The sequence below is a fragment of the Dama dama genome, chromosome X, assembly GCF_033118175.1.
Source record: "Dama dama isolate Ldn47 chromosome X, ASM3311817v1, whole genome shotgun sequence".
In the NCBI taxonomy this organism is placed as follows: Eukaryota; Metazoa; Chordata; class Mammalia; order Artiodactyla; family Cervidae; genus Dama; species Dama dama.
Window position 1 is genome coordinate 138,944,890 of NC_083714.1, and position 21,683 is coordinate 138,966,572.

Genomic DNA, 21,683 nt, shown 5'->3' on the forward strand with positions numbered 1-21,683 from the left:
ATTTATTTACAAAACAGAAACAAGCGCATAGACTTAGAAATCAAACTTACGGTAACAAAAGGGAAAAGCTGGGAGGGGAGGAATAAATTGGAAGTTTGGGACTGACATATATACACTCAGTTCAGTTCAGTTCAGTTGCTCAGTCGTGTCTGACTCTTTGCGACCCCATGAATTGCAGCATGCCAGGCCTTCCTGTCCATCACCAACTCCTGGAGTTTACTCAAACTCAGATCCATCGAGTCGGTGATGCCATCCAGCCATCTTATCCTCTGTCGTCCCCTTCTCCTCCCGCCCCCAATCCCTCCCAGTATCAGGGTCTTTTTCAATGAGTCAACTCTTTGCGTGAGGTGGCCAAAGTATTGGAGTTTCAGCAGCAAGGGGACATATGTACACCTAGGCTGATTTCATGTTGATGTTTGACAGAAAACAAAATTCTGTAAAGCAATTATCCTTTAATTAAAAAATAAATAAATTTAATAAAATACAATAAATAATGAACAAAGATCTACTGTACACCACAGGGAACTCCACTCAATATTCTGTAATAACTTGAAGAATAGATACACGTATATGTATAACTGAATCACTTTGTTGTATACCTGAACTGTGGCTCAGCGGAAGAGAATCCGCCTCTAATGTAGGAGACCCAGGTTTGATCCCTGGGTTGGAAGATCCCCTGGAGAAGGGAATGGCAACCCACTCCAGTATTCTTGCCTGGAGAGTCCTATGGACAGAGGAGCCTGGCGGGCTACGGTTCATGGGGTCGTGAAAGAGTCAGATATGACTTAGCTACTAAACAACAACTAGTCTCTAGTTTGGGGGTGGGGGGAGCAGCAGTTTAGGGCTTCCCTGGTAGCTCAGCTGGTTAAGAATCTGCCTGCAAAGCAGGAGACCACAGTTTGATTCCTGGGTCGGGAAGATCCATTGGAGAAGGGATAGGCTACCCACTCTAGTATTCTTTGGCATCCCTTGTGGCTCAGCTGGTAGAGTCAGACACAGCTGAGCAACTTTCATTTTCACTCTCAATAAGCATTGTAAATCAACTATACTCCAATAGAAAATAAACAATAAAGGGAAATATTTCTGAATGGCAACACAAACAAAATCTAACCAATAAATCAACCAACCACAAATTAAAAAAAAACTTATAAAAACAAAGCATTTTTAAAAAGTCCATAACTGGGAAAATATGTATTACATATAATAGAAACAAAAACCACTTTTTCTTATTATAGAAAAATCAACAAGAGTAACAACTCAACAAAATAAGGAATAAAGGAATGATGGAGAGTTCATAGAAAAAAGTAGATTGCCTTTTAAACCATTAAAAAATGTTCAACATCACTTACAATAAAAAATGCAAATTCAAACCATAGTTAAGTCTTTTTCACCTGAGACTGACAAAGATTAAAATAAGGAAAATAGGTGTTGGCAAGGATGTGATTCAAGCATTCTCACACATTAAATAGGTACAATCTCTTTACAGGGAAATTGGTAACAGGTATCACAAATCAGCTATTGAAGTTTAAACTAAATGTAACGACTGACCTAATGATTTCAATTCAAGGAGTTTATCTGCTACAGATACTGCTGCTTCCATGTATTAAGAATTCATTATGAGAATATTCACTGAACAGTGTTAGTAATGGTAAAAGATTAGAAAATTAATGGTAGTTTAAAAGAGAATAGAATAATAATACATCATTAGATCCACACAATGGAGTATTCTGCAATGGTTTAGAGAATCTATTAGATCTCTAGCAATCAATATGGTATGACCTAAAAATAAATGATATGAAAAAAAACACAACAGAATAATATACTAAATAGCATATAATGACTACATTAAAAAACAACAATGGACTGAGTATTTCTAGAAGAAAAAACTCTGAAACAGTGACTGCTTGGGGGAATTGCAGTGGCAGTGATTTGGAAAAGTAAACATACTTTTAATTTTCATTGTGCTGCTATAATTTTCAGTCCTTGGTATTGTTTCCTTTATTTAAGGAAGTGTGTATGTATTTAGGGGAAAAATGTACTTTAATGAACAGTAGTCCTATTACTATTGTAACTACAATTCTGAGGAAATAAATCTCCAACAACAGAGAAGGGAAATAAAATACCTTTTTCTACCCACAAAAATAAAATTAATAGTATGTAGTAAAAACTACTTTTAAGAAACAACACCTGCATTGGCAAATTATTTAACAGAACAAACCAATCAAATAGTTATTTTAACCAAGGGTAGTATCTGAAATGAAACATACTTTTTGAAATGAACCATACTTTGTTTTTCTAGGTTTAGAAGTGAAATGTAAAGCCTCAGAAGAGGAACGGGGGAAACATGAAGTTTAAAATAGTGCTTCGGGGGAGGAGTCAAGATGGCAGACTAGGAGGACAGGGAGCTCACCTCTTCCCACAAATACATCAAGAATACACCTACAGATGGAACAATTCTCAGAGTACATGCTGAACACTAGAAGAGGACTTCGGACAGCTGAAAGGACAACAAAGATCTCTGCATAACCAGGTAGAATGAAAGAAAGAAAGAAGAAACAGGAAGCTGAATGGGATCTTGCACCCCAAGGAGGGAGGGGCAAGAGAGGAGAGACTCCTGAGCCTGGGGAAGCCCCCTCATTGGCAGGGATATCAGCTGGGACAGAAAAGGAGTTTCAGGGGCTCAGAGAACACAGCAACCAGTCTGTGGCGGGCAGCAGAGTGAGACCTCCACAGGTGGTCCATGCCACAACCTGTGCACCCCAGCCCGAGATGTGTCTGCAGATGCAAACGGGCTGGATGCTGGAATGTTGGGTCTGGAGAGAGCAGACCTGGGGAAAGCCTGCGGCCCGTGGTGGGGGGAAAGCCTGAAGGGATGGGTGGGTGGAGCTCTACAACCAGGAATATTTATGGAAGAAGCCTGGGACGCCATAGAAGCAAAGTGCCATTGTTCAGAGGCATGTAAAGGGTGAGGCTGTCACTGCAGGCTCTTTCAACATGTACTGACCTTTGCCTTGGTGGGCTCCAGGAGGGGCTACCTCCTCGGTGGTCCACACATGCTGACCACTGCCCCAGTGGTCTACTGCCTGAGCAGGCTCCACAGGGCTGGGGCGAGACAGATCCTTCGCTCTTGGAGAGTACACACAAGGTCTCAAAAACTGGGCTCCAGGGCAAAGCAATGACTCCGTGAGAGTCTAGACCTACTTATGGGTCTTGGATAGTCTCCTCGCCAGGTGCAGGTTGGCTGTGGCTCCCTATGGAGGCAAGAATACTGGTGGCAGAGACCTCAGAGAATATTGATGGATATGAGCTTTCCCAGATGGAGGTCCCCGTTTTGGCACCAAGACCTGGCCCCATCCAACAGTCTGCAGGTTCCAGAGCTGAAATACTTCAGGCCAAACAATCAACAAGACAGGAACACAGCACCATCCAGCATCAGACAGGCTGCCTCAAGTCATACTGAGCTCAAGTGAAGTTAAGTGAAAGTCGCTCAGTCGTGCCTGATTCTTTGCAACCCCATCCATGGAATTCTCCAGGCCAGAATACTGGAGTGGGTAGCTGTTCCCTTCTCCAGGGGATCTTCCCAACCCAGGGATCGAACCCAGGTCTCCCACATTGCAGGCAGATTCTTTACCAGCTGAGCCACAAGGGAAGCCCTTACTGAGCTCAAAGACGCCTTTAAACACATCCCTTGGCATGGCCCTGCCCACTGAGGGCAGGCACCAGAAACAAGAAGAACTAGGATCCTGTAGCCTGCACAAAGATGACGACAAGCACAGAAGGTTAGACAAAATAAGATGACACAAATATGTTTCAGATGAAGGAACAAGATAAAAACCCACAAGAACAACTAAATGAAGAGGAAATAGGCAATCAAGCTGAAAAAGAATTCAGAGTAATGATAGAAAAGATGATCCAAAATCTTGGGAAAAGAATGGAGGCACAGACCAAGAAGATTTAAGAAATGTTTAACAAAGAGATAAAAGATTTAGAGAATGAAGAATTAGAGATAAACAATTCAATAATTGGGACTTCCCTAATGGTGCAGTGGATAGGAATCCACCTGCCAATAGAGACAATATGAGTTCAATCCCTGGTTGGGGAAGATTCCACATGCCAGGGAGCAACTAAGCCCATGTGCCACAACTACTGAAGCTGGTGCACTCTAGAGCCTGCAAGCAACAAGTACTGAGCCTATGAGCCACAACTACTGAAGCCTGTGTGCCTAGAGCCTGTGCTCTGCAACAAGAGAAGCCACCACAACGAGAAGCCCATGTACAGCAATGAAGAGTAGCCCCCACTTGCTGCAACTAGAGAAATCCCACACAAAGCAACAAAGATTCAGTGCAGCAAAAAATAAATATATATATTTTTAAATCTAAAAATCCAAAAACACAATACAAACTAAAAATATACTAGAAGGTATTAATAACAGAATAACTAAGGCAAAGAATGAATAAATGAACTGGAAGAGTGGTGGAAATCATGGCTGCAGAACAAACGAAAATAGAATGAAAAACAATAAGAAATGAGAAAGAAAGAGGGAAAGGGCCTGAGAAGCTATTTGAAGAGATTACAGCCGAAATCTCCCTTGAAAAAGGAAATAGTCACCCAAGAGCAGGAAGTGTAGAGAGTCCCTGGCAGGATAAATCCAAGGAGGAACACCATGAGGTACATATTAATCAAACTGACAAAAATTAAAATACAGAGAAAAAATATTGAAAGCAACAAGGGAAAAGCAACAAATAACATACAAGGGAATTCCCATAAAGTTATCAGGTGATTCTTCAGTGGAAACTCTGCAGGCCAGAAGAGAGTAGCATGATACATTCAAACTGACAAAAGGGAGAAAATCTCCAGCCAAAAACATTCTAACCAGCAAGGCTCTTGTTCAGACTCCACAAAGAAACGAAAAGCATTACAGACAAGCAAAAGCTAAGGGAATTCAGCATCACCAGACCAGCTTTGCAACAAATGCTAAAGGTACATCTTTAGGTGTTAAAAAAAAAGAAAAAAAAAAAAGGCCACACCTAGAAATATGAAAATCCGCATGGGAAAGCTTACCAGTAAACATACAGCAAAAGTAGGAAATCATCCACACACAAATATGGTATCAAAACCGGCAACTGTGAGGAGAGTACAAATGCAGAAAATGGGCAATGCATTTGAAATTAAGTGAACAGCAACTTAAAACAATGTTGTATATATATACATATAGATAGATAGATTGCTATATCAAAACCTTATGGGAAGATTTCCCTGGTGGTGTAGTAGATAAAAATCTGCCTGCCAATGCAGGAAACACAGGCTCAATCCCCGGCCCAGGAACATTCCACATGCCTCTGGCAACTAATGCCCATGTGCCACAACCACTCTGCTCTAGAGCCCATGAGCTGTAACTGTTGAGCCCACATGCCTCAACTACTGAAGCCGTGCACTCCAGAGCCCATGCTCTGCAACGAGAGAAGCCACGGCAATGAGAAGCCTGCACGCTGAAGCTACAGAGTAGCCCGCACTCTCTGCAACTAGAGAAAGCCTGTGAGCAGCAATGAAGACCCAGGGCAATAAAAACTAAATAATATTAAAAAACATTATGGGAAATGTGAACCAAAAAACTACAACAGATACACTATAGATACACACACAAAATAAAAAGCAATACAAACACTAAATCACGAGAAGAGAACAAAAAGGGAGGGAAAAAGACCTACAAAAACAACTTCAAAAGAACTATGGCTGATTCATATCAATGTATGACAAAACCCACTGAAATGTTGTGAAGTAATTAGCCTCCAACTAATAAAAAAAAAAAATGGCAATAAGAATATACATATCAATAATTACCTTAAATGTAAATAGGTTAAATGCTCCAACTAAAAGACACAAACTGCCTGAATGGATGCAAAAATAAGACTCATATATATGCTGTTTATAAGAGACCCATTTCAGACCTAGGAATACATACAGACTGAAAGTGAGGGGATGGAAAAAGATATTCTACGCAAATAGAAATGAAAAGAAAGCTGGAGTGGCAATACTCGTATCAGACAAAACAGACTTTAAAATAAAGACTGTTATAAAAGACAAAGACATTACATAATGATCAAGGGATTAATGCAAGAAGAAGATATAACAATATAAATATATATGCACTCAACATAGAGACCCTCAATATACAAGGCAAATGCTAAGGGAAATCAACAGTAACACAATAATGGGAGACTTTACCCTTCACTGTTCACCTAAAACTTATCACAATATTGTTAGTTGGCTATATCCCAGTAAAAAATAAAAAGTTTAACAAAAAATAGAGAATAAACAGAAAATAATGGGGGACTTTACATCCCACTTCCACCAATGGACAAATCATCTAGACAGAAATTCAATAAGGAACATAGGCCTTAAATGACTCATTAGACCAGATAAACCCAACTGATATTTACAAAACGTTCCATCTAAAAGCAGCAGATACACTTTCTTCTCAAGTGCACATGGAACATTCTCTAGAATACATCACATCTTGGGCCACAAATCAGGCCTTGGTAAATTTAGAAAACTGAAATCATATGAAGCATCTTTTCTGACCACAACACTGTAAGATTAGAATTAAATTACATGTAACAACTGTAAAGAAAAAACACACACACACAATCACGTGAAGGCTAAACAATATGTTACTAAACCAATGGATCACTAAAGAAATCAAAGAGAGAATAAAAACATACCAAGAGACTAAGGACAAAACACGACAATCTAAAACCTATGCAAAGCAACAAAGGCAATTCTAAGAGGGACGTTTATAGCAATATGATCTTACCACAGAAAACAAGAAAATTCAAATAAACAAGCTAAACTTACACCTAAAGCAACTAGAGAAAGAGGAACAAACTCCAAAGTTAGCATAAGGAAAGAAATCATAAAGATCAGAGTAGAAATAAATGAAATGGAGATAAAACAATAGAAAAGATGAATGAAACTAAAAGCTGGGTCTTTCAAAAGATACACAAAATTGATAAACTTTTAGCCAGACTCATCATGAAAAAAAGGGAGGACTCAAATCAGTACAATTACAAATGAAAAAGAAATTACTATAAGCACCACAGAAATAACAAGGATCATGAGAGACTACTACTACACATGCCAATAAAACAGACAATCTAGAAGAAATGGACAAATTCTTAGAAAGGCACAACCTTCCAAGACTGAACCAGGACAAACTAGAAAATGTGAACAGACCAATAACAAGTGATATTGAAACTGTGATTTTAAAAACTCTCAACAAAGTCCAGGACCACATGGCTTCAAAGGTGAATTATATCTCACATTTAGAGAAAACTTATCACCTATTTTTCTGAAACTCCTGCAGAGGAAGGAAAACTCCCAAACACGTTCTAAAAGGTTATCATCACTCTGATATCAAAATCAGACAAAGCACAAAAAAAGAAAATTATAGGCCAATATCACAGATAAACAGACGCAAAAATCCTCAACAAAATACTAGCAAACCAAATCCAACAATACATCATGATCAACTGGGATTTATCCCAGGGATGCAAGGATTCTTCAATGCAAGCCAATTAATTAGTGTGATATATCATATTAACAAACAGAAGAATAAAAACCACATAATTATCTTTGTAGATGCAGAAAAAGCTTTTGACAACATCATGCATATCGATATTATTTTAAATGTAAATAGATTAAATGCACCAACCAAAAGACATAGACTGGCAGGGTGGATGAAAACATGTGCATGTACACACTTCTACTTACCACATCAGTCTGCTTGACCTCCCCACCAAATTGTATGTAATTATTTTATATTGTTAAGTTAATCATGTTCCCATTATGGCTTACAATTGTAATTAACTTTATTTTTTTGTCTGGCTATTGACTGTGAAAACTGATAAACATCTTTTACTTTTGTGATTATATTACTCACTTAATACCACTGTATCATGATTGGTCAACAGAAAAATAATAGACCTCTATATCACCAAAACTAGGACCTAACAGAAAAAACCTGTAATCACTTTTTAAAATCTAGATGCATATCAGAATTATCTTGAAACTTTTTGAAATATACAAATGCTCAGGTATTTCTTTTTCTCTCCAGAGCTCCAGATATGTTTCTAACAAGCAGTCATGTTTAAAAACAACTCGACTATATCATGATCTTTTAGTTTTATCTAGTATATTTCACTTGTTTCTATTTTATATTTAGGGCTCCCATTTCATTTAGTTTATGTTCTCTAATTTTTCCATCTCTTCTTTTTTTTGGATACTCTTTCTCAAGCCTTTATCAAGTGTAGTAGAAAAACTTTTGTATAAACATATGTAAATGTGTTATATATACATATTTTAGAAAACTTATGAATTTTTGCCTAACTAAAAAATTATGACATTTTGATTCCACCTGTTTGACTTAGTATGACTAGAATGCTAGATTTCTAATTAAAAACTAGATATGCAATAAGTGACAAAGTTTTACTGTATAGCATATGGAACTATAGTCAAAATCTTGTAATAACGTATGATAGAAAATAATTTCAAAAATAATATATGTGTATTTGTATAACTGAATCACCTTGCTGAGCACCTGAAACACTGTAAGTCAACTATACTTCAATAAAATATATATATTAAAAAAAATGGCAAAGTTCAACAATGCAAAACTGCAATTACTTTTGCACCAACCTAATAACAACCTACTATATAGAACAGGGAACTCAACATTCTGCAATAACCTATATGGGAAAAGAATCTGAAACAGAATGGATATATGTACAACTGATTCATTCATTTTGATGTACACCTGAAACTGACAATAAAAGTTAAAAAAAATTAGAAATAATTCAATATTTAGGGGAAGAAAAAGAAACATCTTTGAAATCATCTTTAAGTTTGGCTGAAGAAATAATTGCGCATGTCTCTACATGAAAAAATTTCTATTTTTGTTACCCTCATCCCATCCAGTTTCTTTTGCAGTGAGTTGAAGTGTTGTGGAGTTCTCTGTAGGATTACGTTGTGATAGCCCGGAAACAGTCTCAGACATAAGGATATATATATTTTATATCTTTTAAAATAAATCTAAGTCTCAGTTCATAAGTATTATCTAAGGACCTCATACTATTCTTCCTTTCTTTTCTTAAAATCATCCTTAGCTGGTTGTCAAAAGCTGCTGAGAACTTTCTGTATAATACACCACTCTGGTGGAGAGTCAATTGTGGTTCAGATATTTTATCCAGTCTTTCATAGGTTCCAGATGTATTGTACAAACAAAAGGTTGATAACTTCCCCCCAAAATTAACAATTCAAGTTTTTTTTCCAATAAAAGAAAACACAGAAAACGATACACAAAAACTTTTCATTTTGCTACTCCTTTGATTCTAGTTGAATGTAATTTTGCCAGTACAAAGTAGATTGCAAAAGTCAAATAACTGAAGTATTATCAATCAAATTAACCCAAAGCATACAAAATCCATAGGTTTAACAGTTTATTTTAAAAAAAAAGTCCTTATCCAATTATGTTCATTGCTATGGAGTACTAAAAATTTAACACATAACTACTTACTTCTGGTCTCTTATTTGTAAGTAGTAAGATCATTTCCAAAAAATATTATAGTATATATTAACTTTTAAATTAAAAACTGTTCAACAGTAAATAACCGAAATCAAACTAAAGTGACATCAAAAGGCAATTAAGTGATTTATAGTCATTCATTAAACAATTTATGGGTCATCTCTAGACAGTGGAATACTATGCAGCCACGAACAAGAATAAGACAGCTTATCACATAATGATTTTGAATGATTTATAAGAGATTTAGTGAAGCAAAATGCAGCTCACACAATAGTGTATAAATACACTACTTGGTTAAAACCATGATGTGAGGGAAAAAGAATTAGATATATATATGAATACTATAGTTGTTTATATATTACATATTTAGTATAGTTTTTTTATATAGGTAACACAGATCCCTGGAAATAAAAAAAAAAAGAAATTAAACTAAAGCGGAGAACAGGATGGTAGCCATAGCAGTACAAAGAATTTTTACTGAATACTTGTTTCTGAATACTTTTACTGAGTATCTTTTAGTTTAAAATCATAAAACCACGACCTATTAAAAAATAATTTAAAAACTCAAAATTTTTAATAAAAAATGTCTATAACTCTGGTTGCTATTTTAGAGTATCTAATTTTTCTTAGGATGTTAAGATATTGCTTTTCTGTTTCTGTTGAGGAAAGAATACAGCCTCATGTGTCACAACCCAGTCTTATTTTAAAAACAGGTTTTAGGTACTGTACTTACAGTTCCACCCATGTGAGGAGGCAGGTATTCTACACTGACATAGTCTTGGATGTCATTTTTACTTGTAAACTTCAACAAACTCACTGCTTCTGGACCAAGCCAAGTTTTCACAATTTTGAAAGCAGCTGAAGAAAAAGACAATCACTGTATTAAATTCCTTTCATTCTCTTTCTCGATTTACTTACCATATGTGCTAATGTAGGTCCTCTGAGATTAGTTTGGGCTGTAATCTGTTAATATGTATTTTTCCATGGCATGATAGTTATATTCACATTCTCTAACCCCTTACGGCAGAAAGTGAAGAAGAACTAAAGAGCCTGTTGATGATGAAAGTGAAGAGGAGAGTGAAAAAGTTGGCTTAAAGCTTAACATTCAGAAAACTAAGACCATGACATCTGGTCCCATCACTTCATGGCAGATGGATGGGGAAACAATGGGAACAGTGAGAGACTATTTCTTGGGGCTCCAAAATCACTGCAGATGGTGACTGCAGTCATGAAATTAAAAGATGCTTGGTTCTTGGAAGAAAAGTGATGACCAACTCAGCATATTAAAAAGCAGAGACATTACTTGCTGAAAAAGGTCTCTAGTCAAAGCTGTGGCTTTTCCAGTAGTCATGTATGGATGTGAGAGTTGGACTATAAAGAAAGCTGAGCACCGAAGAATTGATGCTTTTGAACTGTGGTGTTGGTGAAGGCTCTTGAGAGTCCCTTGGACTGCAAGGAGATCCAACCAGTCCATCCTAAAGGAAATCAGTCCTGAATATTCTTTGGAAGGACTGATGCTGACGCTGATACTCCAATACTTTGGCCACCTGATGTAAAGAACTGACTCATCGGAAAAGACCCTGATGCTGGGAAAGATTGAAGGTGGGAGGAGAAGGGGACGACAGAGGATGAGATGATTGAATGGCATCACTGACTCAATGGGCATGAGTTTGAGCAAGCTCCAGGAGTTGGTGATGGACAGGCAAGCCTGGAGTGCTACAGTCCATGGGGCTGCAAAGTTGGACACGACTGAGCAACTGAACCGCACTGAACCCCTGTAGGCATTTATACTTTAACTGTGCCTGATGGATTTCAAATGTTCCAGGAAGATTCTGGATTAAATTACCTTGATGTTCATTAACAAACTTATGGTTTTGGCCTGTGAACAAATCCATCAATGATCCCGACTTCTAAGATTTCCAGACAATGAATCAAACTGCATTGTGATTCACTACCTGTACAATACTATGGGAAGAGTCATTTGCCTTATGCTTCTCTGATAAATCCCAATCTGAAAAATCTTCTAAAATGGGAAGTCAGGAAGAGAAAGAAAAAGCACTTCCCTTATGTATGTGAGCCAGACCCAGACTTTCCACCCTAACCTTAAACTTCTGTGCCTTTCTCCTAAGCCCTGCAGCTTAGAGTTATGACGATATTATACAATCTCCAAGAATAAAATTCTCAAACACAGCTATTTAGTAACTACAATTTTGTTCTATCATGCCATTTTGATAAACTTTTTAACCTTCTTTCCATCATGACTTCCTAAGCACATTTTAATGGAATTAAAAGAGAAATCCTGAATTAATTTGCAAAAGCATCAATGAAAAAGTCAGGAAATAAAACAGCATGATAATGAACATTAAACAGTAGTTCAGAAAATTGCATTTTTACTTTGGCTAATTATGTTTAAAATTTTCTACATAACATTTACATTTTCATTAATTTCAATTTAAAAAGTCTGAGTTGGCATGTTTGAAGCTATGGTACTTGAAAGTAACTGAAGTGCTAAAGCTGACTTTTTATAACAGTTTTTATTGAGATAAAATTTACATACCATAAAATTCACTTTTTTAATGTATACTCATCAATGATTTTTCTTTAGTATATTCACAGAGTTGTGGAACTCATCACCACTATCTAATTTTGGAACATTTTCATCATCCAAAAAGAAATCTCCACCCATGGGCAATCTCTCCTTATCTTCCTTTCTCCCTGACAACCATTAATCTAGTTTCTGTCTTTATGGATTTGCCCATTTTTATAACTGTGTTTTTATAAATATGTGTTTTTATTTCCTACTAGCTTTGTTCACTCAGCATGTTTTTAAGGATCATCTGTAATGGAGCATGTATCATATTTAATTCCTTTTTATGGCTGAATAATTTTTCATTTCATGGTTATATAACATCTGTTTATTTGCTGTTTATTAGCATTTGTTATTATCAATAACCTCAGATACACAGATGATACCACCCTTATGGCAGAAAGTGAAGAGAAACTAAAGAGCCTCTTGATGAAAGTGAAAGAGGAGAGTGAAAAAGCTGGCTTAAAACTCAATATTCAAAAAATGAAGATCATGGCATCTGGTCCTATCACTCCATGGCAAATAGCTGGGGAAACAATGGAAACAGTGACAGACTTTATTTTCTTGGGCTCCAAAATCACCTGAGATGGTGACTGCAGCCATGAAATTAAAAGCTGCTTGGTCCTTGGAAGAAAAGGTGTAACCAACCTAGACAACATATTAAAAAGCAGAGAGACATTACTTGCCGACAAAGATCTCTAGTCCAAGCTATGGTTTTTCCAGTAGTCAAGTATGGATGTGAGAATTGGACTATAAAGAGAGCTGAATGCTGAGGAATTGATACTTTTGAACTGTGGTGTTGGAGAAGACTCTTGAGAGTCCCTTGGACTGCAAGGAGATCCAACCAGTCCATCCTAAAGGAAATCAGTCCTGAATATTCATTGGAAGAACTGATGCTGAAACTGAAACTCAAATACTTTGGCCACCTGATGCAAAGAACTGACTCACTGGAAAAGACCCTGATGCTAGGAAAGATTGAAGGTGGGAGGAGAAGGGGATGATAGAGGATGAGATGATTGGATGGCATCACCAACTCGATGGACATAAGTTGGAGCAAGCTCCAGGAGTTGGTGATGGACAGGGAAGCCTGGCCTATTGCAGTCCATGGGGTTGCAAAGAGTCAGACACGACTGAGCCACTGAACTGAACATTTGTTTATCCATTCATCAACTGATGATCTTTGGATTATTTCCACTTTTCACTACTATGAATAATGCTACTATGAACCTTTGTGTAGAACTCTTTGTGCATGTTTTCAATTCTCTGGGACATATACCTAGGAGTGAAATTTCTAGGTCACATGATAACTCTGTATTTAATTTTTTGAGGAATGGCCAACTGTTTTTCCAGTGGCTGCACTATTTAACATTCTCACCCACAATGTATGAGGGTTCCAAATTCTCTACATCATTATGGACACTTGTTAGTTTATTCTGTCTTTTTGATTACAGCCATCCTAGTAGATGTGAAGTAGCATCTCATTTGGTCTTAATTTGCATTTCTTTAATGATGTTAAGCAGCTTTTATGGGCTTATCAACCATTTGCATATTTTCTTTGGCAAAATATCTATTAAAATCTTTTGTCCTTTTCAACTGGGCCACTTGTCATTTTATTGTTGCATTATAAAAGTCATTTATATATCCTACTCACAAGTCCCTTTTCTGATGTCTGATTTGTAAATATTTTCTTCCATTCTGAGAATTGTCTTTTTACCTTCTTGATCGTGTCCTTTAAGGTAAAAAAGTTTTCAATATTAATGAAGTACAATATATCTATTCCTTTGTTGCTTGTGCTTTTTGGGTCATACCTAAGAAACCACTGTCTACTCCAAGGTCACATTGATTTACCCCTATGGTTTTTCTAACAGGTTTACAGTTTTAACTCTGATCCATTTAGAGTTCATTTTTGTAGACGATGGAAGGTAGAGGTCCAACTTCATTCTTTTGAATGCTGATATTCAGTTGTCCCAGTATCATTTGTTTAGAAGGCTAATCTTTCTCCACTTAATTGTCTTGGCACCATTGTCAAGAAATCAATCATAAATGTTAGGATTTATTTCTGGACTCTCAATTCTATTTTACTGATCTTTATTTCTATTACAATGTTCACACCACAATGTCTTAATGCTTTATAGTGAATTTTAAAATCAAGAGATGGACTTTCCTGGTGGTGGAGTGGGTAAGAATCCACCTGTCAATGAAGGGGACACAGGTTCGATTTCTGGCCTGGGAGGATTCCACATGCCACGGAGAAACTGGGCCCGTGTACTGCAGCTACTGAGCCAGTGCTCTAGAGTTTGCGAGCTGAGACTACTGAGCCTGTGTGCCATGATTACTGAAGGCCGCTTATCTAGAGCCAGTGTTCTGCAACATAAGGGGTCACCACAATGAAAGGCTCACAGACTGCAACTGAAGGGTATCCCCCATTCTCCACAACTAGAGAAAAGCACAGACAGCAGTGAAGACCCAGCATAGCCAAAAATAAAAAAATAATTTAAAAAAATCATCAGTCAAAAATAGTTTAAAAATTAATAAAATCAAGAGGTGTGAGTCCCTCAATTTCACTGTTCTTACTCAAGACTATTTTTATTACTCTGGGTCTCTTGCATCTCCATATGATTTAAGGACAAACTTGTCCGAATCTGTTTAAAAAAAAAAAGTGGGGTCAGCAGTTGGAATTTTGACAGAAACTGCATTGAATCTGTAAATCAACTTTGAAGCACTGCCATCTTGGTAATTAATAGGTCTTCTAATCCATGAACAAGACATGAATATTTACCTGGATCTTGAATTCCCTTCAGTGGTGTTTTATAGTTTTCAGTGTATGAGGCTTCAACGTTTTATTATTTTTATTTCTAAGTATTTTATTCTTTGTGATGCTATTACAACTAGAATGATTATGTAATATCATTTTGGGTTATTCATTGCTAATGCATAGAGACACAATTGGTTTCATGTATTGACTTTGCATCCGGTCACCTTGCTGAACTTGTTTACTGGTTCTAACAGGCTTCTGTGTATGTATGGTTTGTATTTCTTAAAATTTTCCATATAGATGTCAGCTGCAAACATGAACAGTATGACTTCTTTTCCAATCTGGATGGCTTTTCTTTTTCTTGCCTAAGTGCCCTGACAATCTAAATGGTAAGAGCTGACAACTTTATCTGGCTCCTGATCTTAGGGGGAAAGTATTCATTCTTTTACTAAGCATGATGCTAACTGGGGGTTTTCAAAGATGAAGTTTTACACAGATGTCCTTTATCAGGGTGAGGAAATTCTCTTCTGTGAAGAATTAACTCTACCCAAAGAAAGGTCTGGCCTTTATCCTCAGTTTTCAGAAGTAATCTTCATGTCTGTTGGAGTGTCTTTGTTTGCCTATACGCTTGAGTCACTGAACAATATGATTTAGTTTGGGGGCTTTGGGTCACACAGTATCTGTAGACCCCTGGAGAGACTGGAGACTGAGATGAACCATGTGATAAACTGGTCAGGCCTAAGTAATGGAGCCCCAATAAAAACTGTGAATGTCAGTGTTTGGGTGAGCTTTCCTGGTTGGCAATACTCTACGAGCACTGTCACGTACTGATGGTGGGAAAGTAATGCACTTCACATTTGATACTTTCCTGGTTTCTGCCGTATGTTTTTCTTCCTTGGCTGATTTCAATCTGAATCCTTTCTCAGTAATAAATCATAGCTGAGTATAACACCTTTCAGTGAATTCTGTGAGTGACTGTAGTAAACCTAAGGGTGGTTTTGGAAACCCCTTTACATTACAGTTGGTATCAGAAGTGAGAGTAGTCTTGTGTGAACTACTGTGATCCCCACGAACTATTCAGACATTCCAACTCTTTTTGCCTTCTATTCCTAGTTTCTTGGGTACTGTTATCAGGAAGAGTGTAGTGGATTTTCTCAAATTTTTCTTGTGACTATTAAAATTATCATGTGTTTTTTTTCCTTTATTAATATGTTGAATACCCAGTTAATTTTCATATGTTGAACCGACTTTGCATTCCTGAAATAAATCCCACTTGATCACAGCATATAATACCATTCACATGCTTGCTAGATTCAATTTGTTAATACTTTCTTGAGGGTTGGTTCATTTATTTTCATAAGGAATATTAGTCTCTAGTTTTCTTTTCCTGTGATGTTTGATATTAGGGATATACTTGCCTCATAAAATGAGTTGGGACATGTTTTATATTTTCTGGAAGAGTTTCAGACAAGTTGGTATTTTCTTCTTCTCTATAGGTCTAGTAGAATTTACTAGTGAAGCAAATACCTTGTTCTAACAACCCAAGAGAAAACTCTACAAAAGGACATCACCAAATGGTCAATACTGAAATCAGACTGATTTATAGTCTTTGCAGCCAAAGAGAAGCTCTATAAAGTCAACAGAAACAAGACCTGGAACTGCCTGTGGCTCAGATTATGAGCTCCTTATTGCAAAATTCAGACTTAAATTTAAGAAAATAGGGAAAACCACTAGGCCATTCAGGTATGACCTAAATCAAATTCCTTATGATTATACAGTGGAGGTGATGAACAGATTCAAGGGATTAGATCTGGTAGCAAGGGCCTGAAGAACTATGGATGGAGGTTCATAACATTGTACAGAAGGCAGTGACCAAAACCATCCCAAAGAAAAAGAAATGCAAGAAGGCCACGTGATCATATGAGGAGGCTTTACAAATAGCTGAGGAAAGGAGAGATGAGGAAGGCAAGGGAGAAAGGGAAAGATATACCCAACTGAATGCAGAATTCCAGAGAATAGCAAGGAGAGATAAGAAGGCCTTCTTAAATAGACAATGCAAAGAAACAGAAGAAAACAATCAACTGGGGAAGACCAGAGATTTCTTCAAGAAAACTGGGGATATTAAGGGAACATTTCACACAAGGATGGACACGATAAAGGACAGAAACAGTAAGGACCTAACAGAAGCAGAAGAGATTAAGAAGATGTGGCAAGAATACACAGAAGAACTGTACAAAAAAGGTGTTAAAGACCGAGATAACCATGATGGTGTGGTCACTCACCTAGACTCAGACATCCTACAGTGTGAAGTAGGCCTCAGGAAGCACTACAAAAGAATAAAGCTAGTGGCGGTGATGGAATTACAGCTTAGCTATCTAAAATAGTAAAAGATGATGCTGTTAAAGTGCTGCACTCAATATCTCAAAATCTGGCAAACTCACTGGTGGCCACAGGACTGGAAAAGGTCAGTTTTCATTCCAATCCCAAAGAAAGGCAACACCAAAGAATGTTCATACTACCATATAACTGTGCTCATTTCATATGCTAGTAAGGTTATGCTCAAAACCCTTCAAGCTAGGATTCAGCAGTACGTGAACCTAGAACTTCCAGATGCACAAGCTGGGTTTAGAAATGGCAAGGGAACCAGAGATCAAATTGCCAACATCCACTGATCATAGAAAAAGCAAGAGAATTCCAGGAAAACATCTACTTCTGCTTCACTGACTACAATAAAGCCTTTGTGTGGATCAAATCAAATTGTGGTAAATTCTTAAAGAGACGAGAATACCAGATCACCTCACCTGACTCCTGAGAAACCTGTAAGTGGGTTAAGAAGTAGTAGTTAGAATCGGACATGAAAACAACAGACTGCTTTAAATTGGAAAAGGGGTATAACAAGAATGTATATTGTTACCCTACTTATTTAACTTATATGCAGAGTACATCATGCGAAATGCTGGGCTGGATGAATCACAAGTTGGAATCAAGATTACTGGGAGAAACAGCAACAACCTCAGATATAGAGATGATACCACCCTTATGGCAGAAAGCAAAGAAGAACTAAAGAGCCTCTTGATGAGGGTGAAAGAAGAGAGTGAAAAAGCTGGCTTAAAACTCAACATTCAAATGGTTATATTTGACTAATTTAAAATTAAATACTCTGCCAAATAAAAGACTTGTTTTCTAAGTACACAAACAAAAACACTCAACATTTAAAAAGCTAAGACCATGGAATCGGTCCCATCACTTCATGGCAAATAGAAGGAGATAAAGTGGAAGCAGTGACAGATTTTATTTTCTTGGGTTCCGAAATTACTGTGGATGGTGACTGCAGCCATGAAATTAAAAGACACTTGCTCCTTGGAAAGAAAGCTATGACAAACCTATTCAGCATATTGAAAAGGAGAGACATCACTTTGCCAACAAAGGTCCATAGAGTCAGAGATATGGTTTTTCCAGTAGTCATGTATGGATGTGAGAATTGGACTATAAAGAAGGCTGAGCGCTGAACAATTGATGCTTTTGAATTGTGGCGCAGGAGAAGACTCTTGAGAGTCCCTTGGACAGTAAGGAGATCAAACCAGTCCATCCTAAAGGAAATCAACCCTGAATATTCATTGGAGGGACTGATGCTGAAACTGAAGCTCCGATATTTTGGCCATCTGATGGGAAAAGTCAACTCACTGGAAAAGACCTCGATGGTGAGAAAGATTGAGGGCAAGAGAAAGGGGTGACAGAGGATGAAATGGTTGGATGGCATCACCAACTCAATGGACATGAGTTAGAGCAAACTCTGGGAGATCATAAAGGACAGGGAAGGCTGGCATGCTGCAGTCTATGGGGTCACAAAAAGTTGGACACGATTTAGCAGCTGAAGAACAACAACTAGGGAAGCCATTTTGGGTCTTGGCTATTTTTTATGATTTTTTAAATTAATAATTCAAGTTCTTTTGTTATACTTATTCAGAATCTTGAGTCCATTTTCATAGTTTGTGTCTTTCTAGGAATTTGTCCATTTCATCAAGGTTATCTAATTTCTTGGCATGCAATTATTCACAATATTCCCTTACAATCCTTTAAATTTCTCTAAGGTCTACAGTGATGTCTCTTCTTTTATTCCTGACTTTAATAATTTGAGTGGTTTTTTTTTCATTCATCAGTTCAACCAAAGTTTTGTTAATTTTGTTGAACTTTTCAAAGAACCACGTTTTAATTTCATTGCTTTTCTGTACTGCTTTCTATGTAACAACTGACTTTGGCAAACACGAATGAAAACGCACATTCTAAAAATAACATTAAATTTACAACCACACTGAAACTGGTAAAGAAAGTTTTTCAATGGTTTAAACTTTTTTTTTGTCAAAGAACATATCATGACTGTCATAAGGATCATGTGACAATAAAGATTTGAGTAAGTATTAGATTCATCCCATTTTCTTGCTCAACTCTTGAAGCCCAGGAGAAAACCTAGCTAAGGCCTGCATTCTGTGATATACCTCATCTGAAGGTGATGACTGAGGCTTCTGGCTACAGTTTTACCTGAATGGTTCAATATTTAAAAGCTGTTTTGAGGCATGACTAAAGGGTGTCCCCAGAGTCTGGGAACAAAATGTTAGCCCAGTTTGTCTAGGAACAGCCTTTGACTATTCCAGCTCCAGCCTGTTAAAAGTACACACCGAGCACAATACAAACATTTTTTTTTAAAAACAAGTATAGAAATACCGCTAAACTGGGAAGAAAAAAAGGAATTGGACATTTTGTATTATCAAAGTATAAGTAATATACTCACCGTTCATTATCCAAGGCATATCGAAGATCACAATTTTTGCTGAAAGATGGGGGAAAAATAATTCATTGACTGTAACTCAGTCCTGCAACAGTATCACTCACACCTGATCAAGAAAAAACTAGTGACGTAAATGTAACTGAAAGCTGAGATATATGACTCAGGTTTAATCCCGTGAAGTGTGAGTAGTGCTAGAAGTAAACTAACTTCTCACAATGGTGAGGGGTTCACCCAGGAGGATACCCTGTTCCTTTATTCATTTATAGCTTTTGTTTTTTGCAGAAAAGTACAAAAAATAGTTAAGTGGGTAAGTGGAGACTATGGATGTGGCATGTGGTATTAGTGCTAAAGTCCCCTGAGCTTTAAAATGATTTCAATGTCTAATTTATGGTTTCAATTATAATTTTATAGAGATTATATTGTTAAACCCACTCTTGACAGTTGTCCTCATTTTTAGTAAGTCATGTTTTAAGAAACAAAACTTGTTTCAACTTTTCTTAATATTATCAGCCCTAGGAAGCCAATCATTCCGAAGTATACAGAAATATTAGTTGTATCCTTAGATGAAGATATTAAACAGCTCTATTAACAATTGTGACAAAGAATCAGAACTCACAAAGGGGACTTTTGATATAAAATTCATTCTGTTTCAGATGAATCAAAAGACAATTTCATTCCTCTCTAAACAGGGAACCTCCTAGAATAATTAATGTAGGACAAGTAAAGTACATGTAGGGCAGAAGGTACATGGAAACAGGTACCCTGGTGCTTAATACCTCAGTCTTCATCTGAGATATGCCTCAAAAGATCTGGATTCAATAGTTTAAGAAATAACAGTTACATTTCGTGACAAATTTTAAAGCCTGGGTGTTCATTGGAAGGAATGATGCTGAAGCTGAAACTCCAATACCTTGGCCACTTCATGTGAAGAGTTGACTCACTGGAAAAGACCCTGATGCTGGGAGGGATTGGGGGCAGGAGAAGGGGACGACAGAGAATGAGACGGCTGGATGGCATCACTCACTCGATGGACATGGGTTTGAGTAAACTCCAGGAGGTGGTGATGGACAGGGAGACCTGGCGTGCTGTGATTCATGGGGTTGCAAAGAGTCAGACACGACTGAGTGACTGAACTGAACTGAATCTAAGATTCTATAAAATTCAATGTCTGCAAAGCATTATGCAGCTAGAATATATACATTATATAGTTATTTGGAATGATAGTGTTCAATTCATCTTCATATAGACCTATGAACTTATTAACAGTTTCCTCAAAAGAATCTTAGATGTATTTTATAAAGTAGTAATAATATTTGTGCTCTTCAAAATGGCTCTTCACCCATTTTTTAAAAATAAAACTGAAGTGTTAAGTATAAAAAAAAATGGCTCTTCACAAACTGCTTTGGATATTTCAATAAACGAGGGGAGATTTTTCTTTCATCTTGTACATAAAAGAAAGAAAACCTAATAATATTGGGTAGTGTTTCCCTACTTGACCAATGACTGACACCACTCAGCAAGTCTTAATGAATCAGGGTACATGCCAGATCCAGGAAGAATTCAGAAGGAACAGCAGATCCTACAGGTTCCCCAAACCAAACATTCCTTTTACCTAGAAATGTTCATAACCACCACAATATTGTAAAGTTATTAGCCTCCAATTAAAATAAATAATTTAATTTAAAAAACCCACCAAAAAAAAAGCTTGACCTAAAAAAAAAATATAATGACTTAGGGATTTCCTGCTTTAGTGTCACCTGAGTTACAAGTCCCAAAAGATCCCAACTGTGGAATTTGCCAGGGGTGTATCCAACCAGACCTCAGTTTTTTTCTGATATCCCTGTTGCATCTCTCCTGTCTCTTTACTTTCATCCTAAAGGGGTTAAAAGTTTTTGACTATCTATGTGGGATGGCATCTTGATTCTTCAGGGGGAAACCATCATATAAATCTAATCAATCAAACATGAATATATAA

General features: G+C 37.1%; 1 protein-coding gene across 2 annotated transcripts in view; it reads right to left on the bottom strand.

Moving 5' to 3' along the window:
• The window catches only part of MOSPD2 (motile sperm domain containing 2), an 84,085-nt gene that overhangs the window by 32,247 nt on the left and 30,155 nt on the right, over nt 1-21,683 (bottom strand). For both annotated transcript variants that reach the window (XM_061137821.1, XM_061137820.1), the window contains exons 7-8: nt 19,712-19,750; nt 10,314-10,438 (exon numbers count right to left, since the gene is read on the bottom strand). In XM_061137821.1, coding sequence (XP_060993804.1) covers nt 10,314-10,438; nt 19,712-19,750 — 164 coding nt within the window. The remainder of the gene's footprint in view (nt 1-10,313; nt 10,439-19,711; nt 19,751-21,683) is intronic.